Source organism: Acyrthosiphon pisum, chromosome X (assembly GCF_005508785.2).
Source record: "Acyrthosiphon pisum isolate AL4f chromosome X, pea_aphid_22Mar2018_4r6ur, whole genome shotgun sequence".
NCBI classification, from domain to species: domain Eukaryota; kingdom Metazoa; phylum Arthropoda; class Insecta; order Hemiptera; family Aphididae; genus Acyrthosiphon; species Acyrthosiphon pisum.
This window is the reverse complement of record NC_042493.1, coordinates 113198615-113212411: the sequence shown is the minus strand read 5'-3', so window position 1 is coordinate 113212411 and position 13797 is coordinate 113198615. Positions and strand designations below refer to the sequence as shown.

General features: G+C 30.1%; 1 protein-coding gene and 1 long non-coding RNA gene across 2 annotated transcripts; both read right to left on the bottom strand.

Moving 5' to 3' along the window:
• Positions 1–1540: 1540 nt before the first annotated feature.
• Positions 1541–10260, bottom strand: LOC115034806. Its single transcript, XR_003840086.1, has 4 exons — positions 8700–10260; positions 3026–3034; positions 2402–2410; positions 1541–1642 (listed from the first exon to the last, which is right to left on the bottom strand). It is a non-coding gene; the product is annotated as an uncharacterized LOC115034806 (long non-coding RNA).
• Positions 10261–12519: 2259 nt separating this feature from the next.
• LOC103309421 (craniofacial development protein 2-like) lies at positions 12520–13581 on the bottom strand. The gene has a single exon (XM_008184794.1). The coding sequence runs from the start codon at positions 13579–13581 to the stop codon at positions 12520–12522; it is 1062 nt and encodes a 353-aa protein (XP_008183016.1).
• Positions 13582–13797: the final 216 nt, after the last annotated feature.

Here is a 13797-nt window from a genome sequence, read left to right as displayed (position 1 = left end):
TGGTTAAGACGTATTAATCTTACACTTTACCTCGATAAATGCCACGTTATTAAACGTATTAAAGACCGAGGTATCTATCTTACGCCCACGCTCTCTTTTGACCACCGTATCAATATTATAATCGGTAGAGCACTCAAATTTATTATTAGAATTTCTTAAACGTAATACCGCCAACTTCACATCTAGCTCTTGTCTCCGTATACTATATTTCGCCATGGTTATCTCCATTTTAGAATATGGAGTAGTGAATTGGCACGTATACCTGGCACGCGATGAACTGAGACCAGTAAAAAGTAGATTTTAATCCTATGCTGCCTTCAAATTAAAAATTAAATATCCCATGCATGAAAAACAGTTATATTCGGTAAAAAGTTCAATATTATATGGTACAAGGTTCCTCTTAACTTAGTGCTTTAATTAAAATTTAAATTGCAGTCCTGATTTTGTTTATACTTATCCGTTTAAAAATGACTTCGAAGGAACTCCACCATATACACAAACATTTAAAAGACCGAATTCATGCAGATTAATATTATTATGTACCTATTAAATACAGTAGAACTTCGATTAACCGTCACTGTCGGGACCGGGGCTTTGACGGTTAATCGAATAGACGGTTAACGGAAATTTTGCAAAAAATACGTGTAAATACATATACATACACACATTTATTATATTTTATATTTATATTACAGTGGTCGCCGCTTATTGTGTTCACTGGTTATAAGAATCAGCCACTTTTATTGATTAAAAATGTCAGGAACGGAACAAACAGCCGTCTTCAGTGCATTTTTCGCCGCGTACTGTGATCAGGTTTTCGGTTATAGTGATCAGAAATAATCATGTCAGAAATACTAAATTTATAATAAAATTACCTATTTTTATGTACACAAAGGAGGAAAAACGATTACGAACGGCCGTCCTAATCTCATCCAATGCATTGTGACCCACGTAATGAGTGTACTTCATATCGTAATATCGTATATGTTTGAATTTAACCTTAAATGAGTGGCTGGATAAGAACTTACCAGTTTTTCAAGTAATGAATGATGACGAACATAGGCGCAAATAGGGGGGGGGGCTTTAGGGCCAAAAATGTCCATAGCCTTCCCAAACATTTCCTACATTTTGTTTTAAGCTTATTCAATATTATTAAAGTAAGGCCCCATTAGCCTTATTAGCCCTATTAGCCCCTCCAAATCTCAAACGCTATTTGTGCCTTTGATGACGAAATATAATTTGATATTTTGCACAGTCGTTTTAATGTTTTGTACAAAATAAAATATGTATTTAAAGTTATTTTTTCGATATTTTTTGAGTCGCCGCTTATAGTGATTTCCGGTTAAAGTGATCAAAATACTCTCGGACGGATGTGATCATTATAAGCGGCGACCACTGTATATATTTATCATATTTTACGTGTGTACTTAAAAAAAAAAATACTTACATTGTAACATACCACACATATTATAAAAAAATCTGTCATTTTAGTTTGTTTTTTTGATTATTTTGAAGATAATTATATTTTTTTCGGCGGTGACCGATGACGGATAACAGAGAGTGACGGTTAATCGAGTGACGGTTAATCGAAGTTCTACTGTATTAAAAATTATTAAATAATGCGTACTACCTGTATTTTCTACTGCAAATGATAATGTTTAATTTATTAGAATAGTGTACCCCAGATTACACTATGATAGGCATATATATATATATATGACCAAGATTAAATATTAATTTAGATTTTGTGGGGGGGGGGGGGGGAAATTTAACAGATTTTTATATAATGTGACTCTAGTCTATAATAATTAATTCATTTTACTGATTATGGACAAGAACGAATATTATAGACACCATAATGAACACAAGATAGAAAGAGAATATTATTCTGAAGGAACCTATAGCAACTAGTTATATGGAATTATGAAAATGTGTTTTATTTTGAAAAAAACATTCACATAAATTATTCGTTTGTAATAGTTATATGGCAAAAATTCGAATACGTCATTCGTCATTTCAAAACTATGAATTCTTATGTTATCAATATTGCCTGCCCGTGTAATATTATGTACCTATTAAGGACTATAGATATGTGCATATTAGGAAATATTTAAACTATTATATACTTATTATTTTGTTTGCTTCACATTTGAAAGGTATTTAATTTATAATGTACAAAACCGTCAGAACCCACCTAATGTTCTATTCTATTGTGAAAATATTCATTTTGATTCGTTAACAGTGTTATATACCACACATTCAACTATTCAACAAACATTTTTTAATACAGATCCCTTCAATGCAGGATATAAGTTAACAAAAGAAAAAAAAAAATTTGTCATCTGGCCATTCTACGAGAAGGGAAACTATATATATGACAATAAACACAAAATATACTTACCAAAGGTCGCTATAAAAAATATATATTATAATACAGTTAGAATATTAAATAAAAAATGGTATTCATATTTTCTCTTCTGAAAATGAAAATGTATTTTATCAAGTTCGCACGTTGCGTAGTTTTTGAGTTACAGTGATCAGTGACTAAATGGTATTTGGATTTAATATGCATAGATTTTCTCTTCCGAAAATGTAAATGTATGAATTCTGATGTTATCAATATTGACTGCCCGAATCATATAATGTATTAGCTACTATAGCTTATGGGCACGTACTATGTTCATATTAATACAGTATGGATATTTAAACAAATATATACTTATTTATTCGTGTGCTTCACATTTGAAAGGTATTTAATTTATAATTTACAGAACCGTCAGAACCCACCTAAGGTTCTATTCTATTATGGAAATATTAATTTTTAACGTAACATTTTTAAATCAGTATCTCTTAATTTAAGACTTAACAAATGGCATATTGTATTCTAATGTTTCTGATCTTCAATGTCTAATTTATCTACAGATTGACATTCAGGCTAACATACGAAATAATTAATATTATACCATTATATTATTATCTTGAAAACTCAAACAGAATAAAATAAAAAAAACAAAAATATACGTACTCATATTCTCTAAAATAAATTAAAATAATATACAAAAAGTTACTAATAATCATTATATAAAACTTAATTAAACATTTCAATACAGGGACATTCATTTTAAAAATAAAAATGTAAATTTATTCAAATATGCTGAAAGTTTAACAAGTTTTCAAGTTATCATCATAATTCATAAGTCATCATTCATAATCTGCATTTTTAATCGCTATAATAGCGGTTGTTTAAATTTTAAATTATAGAGTTTGATTCAAAGCTTATTTCAAATGAATACAAAATATGGGGCCATGTTATTTTTTCACAATTGGAAATTAAAGAGTAAAAAAGGTGGGCAAGTGGGTGTCTGCTCTGCTGTACAGTAGGTTACAAATGGGTCACTATAACGGATGGTATTAAATTTAAATTCAATGAAATAATATCTATGTATAAGAAAAACTGTTCTGAGCGAAAATGGTCAGTCAGCCTATGATATAACAAAAAGAATTTGATGATATTATTGTGACTAAAGTAAATTATTTACCAATTTACGTGGGATCTTGTTTTAAATTGTCAAACTTTAGCTATACAAGCTTTACTTTAAATGCTTATAAAAAAAAAAAATTGTGACAATGTATTTTTAATACTTTTTCATTATCATTATAACAATATATTATTCGCCTTGTATTCAATTTTCAAGATTTTTGACCCTACAAATAAAGTTTAATTGACATTCTAGAAAAATATTGATATCTGAAAATGTTCTTAAACCACTTCAAACAAGTCAAAATATTTTGAACATCTTATAATGTTAAGAATATAAAAATATATACATTCATTCAAAATGCCATGTATATACGATCATTAATTGTTTTACGAACTTATCTAATAATGTATAGCATTATATTATAATATGGTACCCATACTATATTATATAAAATAATGTATTTTCACAATAATTGTCATCCAAATTATATAAAAACAGGATACTTTTTAAATTAAAACTATAATACCAGTTGTACTTTCTTAATTCTTTTAGATTCTGAGTGTAGTGACTTAAATCAAATAACGTAAGTCGACTGATTCAGTCATTCCTCACTTGAACAACTTATTTAAGTATCATATTTCAAAGTGAGGGGAAATGTTCACATGTAATCACCACGAAACTGGGTTCAAGTAAATTCACTGAATGGGGAATGGAAGCACCAAGACTAGTATAGCGTCAAAAGAGTTGTTGTAATAAGATGGTAACACTGTAATAATTTATATCACTATGTCACTGTTGTTGTTACTGGTCACTTCTAGACTCTCTGCCTAAGAGTGCAATTAATGTTCTTTTGTCATTATGTAATAATAAATAAAGTTTTGTGTTTAATATTGAAATAGTAAATATATTAATGAAGTCTTAACATAAAAATTGTGTCAGGTGTTTATTAATTATGGGTCGAAGACAGAAAGATCAAGTAGATAATTCTGGATCACAATATGATGAATCAATGAACGAGCCGCAACAATCCACGTGCGCTGATGCTCAAAAGTCCATGAACACATTCACGATGTCGTCAGGTCTTATTGGTAATGTAAGTCAACTATCCTTAGAAGGAAATTTATGTCAAAGTTGGTCGGATTGGCTGCAAGAGTTCGACATTTATTTGATAGGGAGTGTTTATGATAGTCAGCCCGAATTAAGAAAAATATCAATATTTTTACATTTTATTGGTAAAGCTGCTTTAAAAATGTATAATTCGTTTAATGTTAACATAAAAGAGATGACATTGGACAGTCTAATATTCAGATTCTATGAATATTTTATTCCACGTAAGAATGTCACAGTGGAACGCCATACATTTTTTACTCGGTACCTTTTACCTAATGAATGTATCAATGAATACATAGCAGATTTAACAAATAAAATTATGTCATGTGAATTTGAGTCTTTACGAGAAAGTCTAATAAAAGGTATGTTAATTTGTGGTCTTAGTAAAAATAATCTTAATATTAAACAATGTCTGTTAAAAGAAGATGATCTTCATTGCAAAAAGCATTGTAAATTACTTCATCCATGACACTGTCACAACAAAGGATTAAGCAAATGGATGTCATGGATGGAAGTAAAGAAACAGTCAAAGAAGTACTAAGAGTCCAATTAAAGGAAAAATTCAAAAGTCAAGGTCACCATCGAGGATTGCATGGTCATAAGAATCATCAATCAATGTCATCAGACAAGAACATTCAAAGACGTGAGTCATCGCAGTCAAGTCAGTTGTCAAAAATCAGAAATGAAGGTTCTAGGACAACGTATGGTAATAATAGTAATTTTAGTCAAACATGTAGTCGTTCTGGTCAAAGTCATAAATTTACATGTTCTGTCAAAGGTATTAAATTTCATAAATGTAACCTGTTTAATCATTTTGCCAAATTTTGTAGAACAAAGATGGTTGACACTTGTTAAAAAAAATGTTAATAATGATAATTTACTTTTTATTGGTTCTATACATGATAATAATAAAAATTATGTTTGGAAAGTTATCTTACAAATAAATAATAAGGATGTGAATTGTCAGTTAGATACAGGTGCACAAGCTAATATAATGTCAATTGAAATTTAAAAAAAAATTAATCAGTAGTATTGTCAAAATTAGTCAGTAGTATTAAAAAACAATCTAATGTAAAACTAATGACTTTTAACTCTAAGAAGATATCCACTCTAGGTAAAAGCACTTTTATAAACAACAATTTTACTTAATGGAATTAAGTAAAATCCAAGAAGCATGTTACAATCTCAATTTAGTCTGTAGAATTGATGTCATAAATAATGATAAATAGATTTATATTTTAGATGAGTGTGAATATTTATTTGAAGGTCTAGGAAGTTTACCAATCACTTATCATATTCATATAGGCACTAATATTGAACCAAAGATAGATTCTCCTAGAAGAGTTCCATTTAAAATGTATGATAAATTAATGTCTGAATTGAATGAAATGGTTAAAATGAAAGTAATAGAAAAAGTCAATATTCCAACTTCTTGGGTAAATTCTATAGTTATTGTAATGAAGAAAAATAATAAGCTTCGTATATGTTTAGATCCAAGAAATCTGAATAAGGCGTTCACAATATCCACTTCCTAGTTTTGAAAATGTTAAATCTAGACAAAATGGTTCATTTTGCCACTCTAGATGCTAGTTCTGGTTTTTGGATGGTACCCCTTGATGAGGAAAGTGCTAGTCTATGTACATTTAACACACCCTTTGGAAGATACAAATTTATTAGACTTTCCTATGGATTAAATTGTGCATCAGAAGTTTTTCATTGAGTGATGACTGAACATTTTTCTGATATTGATGATGTATTTCTATATGTTGATGATCTTATTATATATGCTAAAAATAAAGAACAACATTATCTTATCTTAAAAAAGGTATTTGAAAGAGCCCGTTAAATTAATATTAAATTTAATAAAAAAAAATGTCACATAGGAGTCCAAGAGGTACAATTTTTGGGACATATTTTTAATAAAAATGGTGTTAAGCCAGATGATGAAAAAGTCAAAGCTATAATCAATTTATCTTCACCAAAATGTGTAAAGGATTTACAAAGGTTTCGAGACACGATTAATTACCTAGGTGTATACATACCTAATTTAACTGCAGAATCAAGTATTTTACGCGATTTACTAAAAAAAATTCACTGTGGCAATGGGATGAAAATTATGAAAAAAAATTTTGTCATTTAAAAAAAATTAATATCAACATTTCCTGTTTTAAGTTATTTAAACTGTTCAAAACCAGTAACGTTATCGGTTGATGCTTCACAAAATTCTGTAGGTGCAGTTTTTCTACAAGATGATAAACCTTGTGCTTTCCAAACAGCTTTAAAATCATTAACTGAAAGTCAACAAAATTTTGCTCAAATACAGAAAGAATTATATGCGATAATGTTTCGTTGCACTAAATTTCACCAATATTTGTATAGTCAAACAATTACTGTGCAAACTGACCATAAGCCACTAGTCACACTATTTACAAAACCTCTTCATTCTGTTCCTGTCCGTCTCCAACGCATGAGCTTAAATTACAATCTTATGATATGAAAGTAATATTTATCCCTGGTAAATTACTAATAATTGCTGATACTTTATCTAGAGCAGCACTAAAGATAACTGAAATCGATGAAATTGAAGATGATATAATATTACATGTTCAAAATTTAATCCAGAATTAAGCAATTTCAAAAAATAAATTAGATTTGATAAAAAAAGAAACACTAAGTGATTTGGTATGTAAAAAACTAATAGAAATCATACAAAGTGGGTAGCCAGACAATAAAAATTCAATTGAAGAAATACTTAAACCATACTAGACTTTTTTAAAGAAGATTTATGTGTAATAAATAACTTGATATTTAAAAATAAAAGTTTACTTATACCTACAAATTTAAGAGAAGAAATGTTAAAAATAGTTCATGAAGGTCACGTGGGGATTGAAAGGTGTAAATAAAAGATTTAATATTTTGGCCTAACATAAATTCTGATACAAAAAATACTGTTGAAAATTGTGAGGCATGCATGAAATACAGAAATAATAATTCTAAAGAACCTTTAACACCACATGATATACCTCAAATACCTTGGTTTAAATTAGGAAATGATGTATTTTACTTTGATAATAAGATATATATATTAGTGGTGGACTATTATTCCAAATTTATAGAAATTATGCATCTAACATCAGGTTTCACAAGTATTTCTGTCATTCAACATCTAAAATAAATGTTTGATAGATTTGGAATACCATCGTTAATAGTGTCTGATAATGTCCCCTGTTAGCTCATTGCAATTTGAGAAATTTATGTCTGAATGGGATATAGAGCATGTTACTTCGAGTCCTAATTAGGCTCAATCTAATAGTTTAGCTGAAAGATCAATAAGAAACTGTTAATAATATGTAAGAAAAGTAAAACTGATATATTATATATAGCTCTAATGCATAATCGAAATAATCTTAAAGGAAATTTATGTTGTTGATAAGTATTCAATGATAATAAAATTGCTATAAATATGTTATATTTAAAAAGCTTTTTAGTCGGGAAAAAAGTTAAATACAAATTTAAAATGTTAAATAAAAAATAAATCAACAATAAATCTTACAATTTTTAATTAAATTAAAAAAATATTCATGAATCAAATGAGAAATGGAACAAAGTTAAAACTAACGTTGATTGTGAACCTTTTATCTATCATCTGTCTTTTATTTCTATTCTACTATAAAATGGCTCGATCTTCAAGTTTAATTTTAGTTTCTATAATAGAAAATAGGATCAAGTTGGTTTTTTTGTGACGTAAATCAAGTAAATTCTGAGAACTTTTCAAAATATTCAGGATGTAAAAGAATTAAAGGAAAACCCCTGATTTTTGTGTTATTTTTAGATATTCTCATTTTTTTTTTAAATGTATGTAGGTAGGTATAAAAACAATTATATTCGGTGAAAAAAATACAATATTATGTAGCACAATAAGGTTCCTCTTAACTTAGTGCATTATTTAATATCGAAATTGCAGTCATAATTTTTTTTATACCCATCTGTTTAAAAATTAATTCGAATAAACTTCATCAAAACCTCAAATATTTAAAAATCCGATTACAAGCAATATAATATTCATATGTACCTATTAAATATTAATAATTATTTAATAATACATACCGTATATTTTCGCACCTGCAAATGATAATGTTTAATTGGTTAGAATAGTGTACAATGGATTACACTATGATTAAAGATTAATTTAGATTTTGTGGGTAAAAAAAAAATATCAGACTTTTATAAAATGTTACTCTAATCTTAAATAATTAATTTATTATTCTAATATTATGGTACATATAATAAATCTAATTAATAAATGAAAACGTCATCCTTGAAAAAGTCAAAACGATATGTGGACATGTACAACTGAAATTTAAGGTGCTTGTGGACAAGAACGAATAGTTTAGACCCCATTATTAATACAAGATAGAAAGATAACATTATTCTGAAGGAACCTATAATAAATAGTTATAAGAAATGATGAAAATGTGTTTTCTTTAGAAAAACATTCACATAATTTATACGTTTGTAATATTAGGTATTAGGAAAAAATGTGAAGCTGCATTCGTCATTCGTTAGCAGTGTTATAACACATTCAACTTTTCAATACAAATTTTCAAATACCCGTCCCTTCAATACAGAATTTAATTTACCAATAATTTTTAATTTGTCATCTGGCCATTCCATGTCAAGGGAAAGTAAAAATATGACAATAAACATAAATATACTTACTAAAGGTTGCTACAAAAATATATATTATAATACATTTATTAGAATATTATATACAAAATTATATTCATACTAGCTGAATAACCCAGCGTTGCCCGTGAAAAAAATTGTGATTAATTTACTCCTTTTGAGTATCATTCGCTCTGCATAGGTATGGAAACAAAATCTCCATTAGTTTCGATTATGGTTATGCAAACAGTATATTATCAGGTAGGCAATCTTCCTGTGGCAGATTTCAGACACAGTGAGGAGTGAGATAAAATATACACTATATTATTACAGCTTTGTAGTAAAAAAAAAATGTATACACTGTACGGTGTACCTAATATTGTAATAATAGTCATAGTTGATCATCCCGGATTTTTAGGAGTATTTAATATTTATATATTAAAATATTTTGGGGGTTATTTTATTTATTTTTATTGACAAACTGACGTAATTTTACATAGATTTGTTAAATAATTCACATATTATATAATTGCAACCGAAGGCAACCATTCATAAACATATAAAAGTTTCAATTCCCACCGTGTGTTGAAATATTGTAATTTTGGGTATTTCTAAGGATCAGTCGCCAGATAATAGAATTGAAACAAAGTTTTGGTACACAGAAAAGAATATTTATTTTGTAATATCGTGTTTCAAAAACACGTCTCTTTTCGGCGAGCACGTCGGCGGTCGAACTACAACTGTTTATACAGTTGACAGTGCCGGTGCGTTATCGATACGCAATCTCTGCAGGTAATTACGGATAACGCACCACATTACCGTCGTGCTCACAAAACAGCAAAATGCACAGCAGAAAAAATAAATTACCACAGTTAGCCTTCCTGTACAGTTTTTTGGCAACCCGGCAAAATTCATATTATACAATGTAGAAACATACCTAATTAAATTTATAAGCAAATATACATATTCAAATAATTAAAAATGAAAAAAAATAATACATTTTTTTCTTTTCTTATATATCAATATTATATAAAAATATGAATGTATGTCTGTGTGTGCGTGTGTCCATATTACCATAGCAACCAGCTATGTATTATTTTGAGATTTCCGCCCGTGTGTGTCTCCTATTAACATGGCAACCAATTATATATATATATAATCTTGAAAACTACTCGTCCGAATTACTTGAAATTCAACACAGATATTTAGCAAGATTAGGGAAAGGTCAGTAGCTATACGAAAATCGCAAAATATAACTCAAAGTCACGGGAAATAAAGATACAAGATTGGTGCAAGTGGTGCGCTCTAACGGATTAATATTCAATATACATAATAACATATCATCATCATCATAAACAGCTTAAGGGACCATTGAGGTCCAACGCTGCCATCACAAACTTGTTCCATTCTTCCCAATTGTACGCTATGTCTAACTGATCCCTTTCTTGAAGTACTCTTAGATCCTTCACAACTGAGTCCTTCCACCTTGTTCTGGGTCTGCCCAGAGGTCTTTTACCTGTCATTTCGGCCATTAGAGCTTGTTTAATAATTCCGCCATCCACCCTCCATACATGTCCTAACCATTCGAGCCTTTTGCTCCTTGTATATGACAGAATGTTTGGTCTTCCGTATAGCTCCCGTAACTCATTATTATGTCTTCTTTCAAATTGCTCTGTTTCTCTGTTATATAGAGGACCATACATTTTTCTTAGTATTTTTCTTTCAAATGTAATTAGGCTCTGGTGGTTTCCTTTGGTGGTTGACCATGTCTCTAATCCATATGTTAAGATCAGTCTAATGTAACTGGTGTATAGGATTTTCTTTGATTCATAAGAAAGATGCTTTGATTTAAGTAGTTTTAATAAACTAAAATAACACTTGTTAGCACTTGATAATTTACTTGATTTTTAATTTCCTCATGCATCATATTTGTACTGTTCACATTTACCCCGAGGTATATGAATTGATTAACTTTTTCGAAGGTAAGATTATCTACTTCTAGATCTGAGTTATCTGTATCTGTTCGTGACATACACATATATTTGGTTTTCTGTTGGTTCACCTCTAATCCCATCCTCTTGCTCGTCTACAGAAGTTTTCGAGTGGTTTGTATAACATCATCTCTTGAGTTTCCCATTATGACTATGTCATCAGCATATGCCAATAGAACATTCAGATCCCCGAGGTTCATTTTTCGATCTTCTGACATATCCCTTATCACTTTCTCCAGGGCTATGTTGAATAGCATTGGAGATAGTGCATCCCCCTGGCGGAGGCCGGTCTGTACTTTAAATTGCGTTGACGTTTCTTGCCAGCATCGTACCTTAAGGTTGGTACTTGGTATTAATATTGCACATTTTGACTGGAGCTATGTACTTTTGGGGTATTCCGAAGGTTTCCATTGTTTTCCATAGTTTATTCCTGCTTACTGAGTCGTACGCTTGTTTAAAATCTACAAATACTAAATGCAGATCTTTATTATACTCATAATGTTTTTCTGCTATTTGTCTAATTGTGTGTATTTGGTCTATGGTCGATTTACCCTTACTGAATCCGCATTGGTAATCTCCTACTATGTCTGTTACATAAGGGTTTAATCATTCCATTATGAGCGATGTTAATATTTTGTAGCCTGTGTGTAGTAGAGATTTCCCTCTGTAGTTCTCGGGTAACATTGAGTCTCCTTTTTTGTATATTGGGCAAAGGATTGATGTGTTCCATTCCTCTGGCATGGTTTCTATTTTCCAGATTTCTATAATTACCTTGTGCACATCATCCACTATTTGTTTTCCTCCATGTTTCAATAGCTCTGCTGTTATCTGGTCTTCTCCCGGTGATTTATTGTTTTTAAGTGAGTTTATTATCTTTGCTATTTCTTCTCTAGTGGGTTCTACTATATTGGGTTCTACAGTAATCATAATGTCTTCTCTCTCATCTGATATATTTTCGGGTCTATTCAGGAGGTTCTCAAAGTGGGTTTTAAACATCTCTGCTATATCTTTTTTGTCAGTTACTAGTTCTTTGTTATCATTTATCATCATATTTGTCTGTGGTTTAAATCCTTGTTTAATCCTTCCACTTCTATCAAAAAACAGTTTCGGATTTTTTCTATTCTCTTCTACAGTTGTAATTAACTCTTTCATATATAGTCTTTTTTCTCTTCTAAGGATTGCATGAGTTTCTTTTCTTCCCTGTTCATATTCTTTCCTATTTTCCTCTGAATTATTTTGTATCATTTTGTATCTTAATTTAGTTCTTTTCGCTATTGATTCTCGGCATTTGTCATAAACCAGTCTTTTCTCATTGTTTTCTCTGTCCATCCGACCATGTCTGTGGCGCATTCCTTTATTGCTTGTGTTACTCTACTCCATTGGTTTTCAACCTCATTTTCCCCATGTATGCCTGTGTTTTGTGCTAATTTGCTCTGAATTAAATGTTCGTATTTTTTGGCTACTTCTTTGTTTTTGAGTTTTCCTATGTCGAATCGTTTAGTTTCCGTGTTTTTTCTCCTCCATCTACATGATAGTTTTAGCTTGAACTGTATTATTAATAGATAATGGTCAGAGTCGGCATCTGCGCCTCTATAGCTCCTTACGTTATTAATGCATCCTTTGTGTTTTTTATCTATTAATACATAGTTTATTTGATTTTTGGTGTGTCCATCTGGAGATATCCATGTTTGTTTGTGTATGTCTTTTCGGGGGAAGTATGTACTGCTGATAATCAGATCTTTCGCGATTGCCATATTTATTAGCCTAGTTCCATTGTCGTTATTGATGTGGTGGAGGCTTTCAGAGCCTATGGTAGGTTTATATGTCCCTTCTCTTCCTATTTTGGCATTAAAGTCACCTAGTAGCACCTTTATGCAGTGTCTCGGAATATCATCATATGCTCTGTCGAGTTCTTCCATAAATTCCTCTTTCTTTTCATCCTGTCCATCCTCAGTTGGTCCATAGCAGCATATAATTCCAATGTTGAATATTCTTCCTTTTAAAATGATGCAACATAGTCTATTGTTAATTGCTTTAAAGATTTTTACTTGCGGTAGTATACTATCGTGAATCATAATCCCAACGCCGTTTTCGTGTTTTTTGTTTTCTAAGCTACTATAGAAAAGGGTCAAGTTCTCCTTTTTTAGGGACCCCTTGTTTAGCCATCTAATTTCTTGGAGTGCTAATATTTGTATTTCGTATGCCTCTGCCACATTCAGGACACATTGCAGCGCTCCTGGTTTGTTCAAGGTTCTTACATTCCAAGATCCCAATTTGATTCCGTTTCCAAGTTCCAGTCGTTTATCCATAAAATTAATCCGATTCCGAGGCATGTTTTGTGATGGTTTCTTAACCGGAAGATTTGTTTACACCGGGTGGGGGGTTGGCCACTTAAATTCATTAAATACTTAAATACATTTACTTATTGCTATTTACTTTTTTTTTATGGTTCCACTAAAATGTATTTGTAAATTATTTTCTAATATTTATTATACGCATACATTTTTCTATAAAATGTATCTATTTTCAGTAAAATTTAAAAAACAACT

Bases quoted from the DNA above. Each gene is read 5' to 3' on its own strand.
- LOC103309421 (XM_008184794.1), bottom strand. From the start codon at position 13,581: ATGCCTCGGAATCGGATTAATTTTATGGATAAACGACTGGAACTTGGA.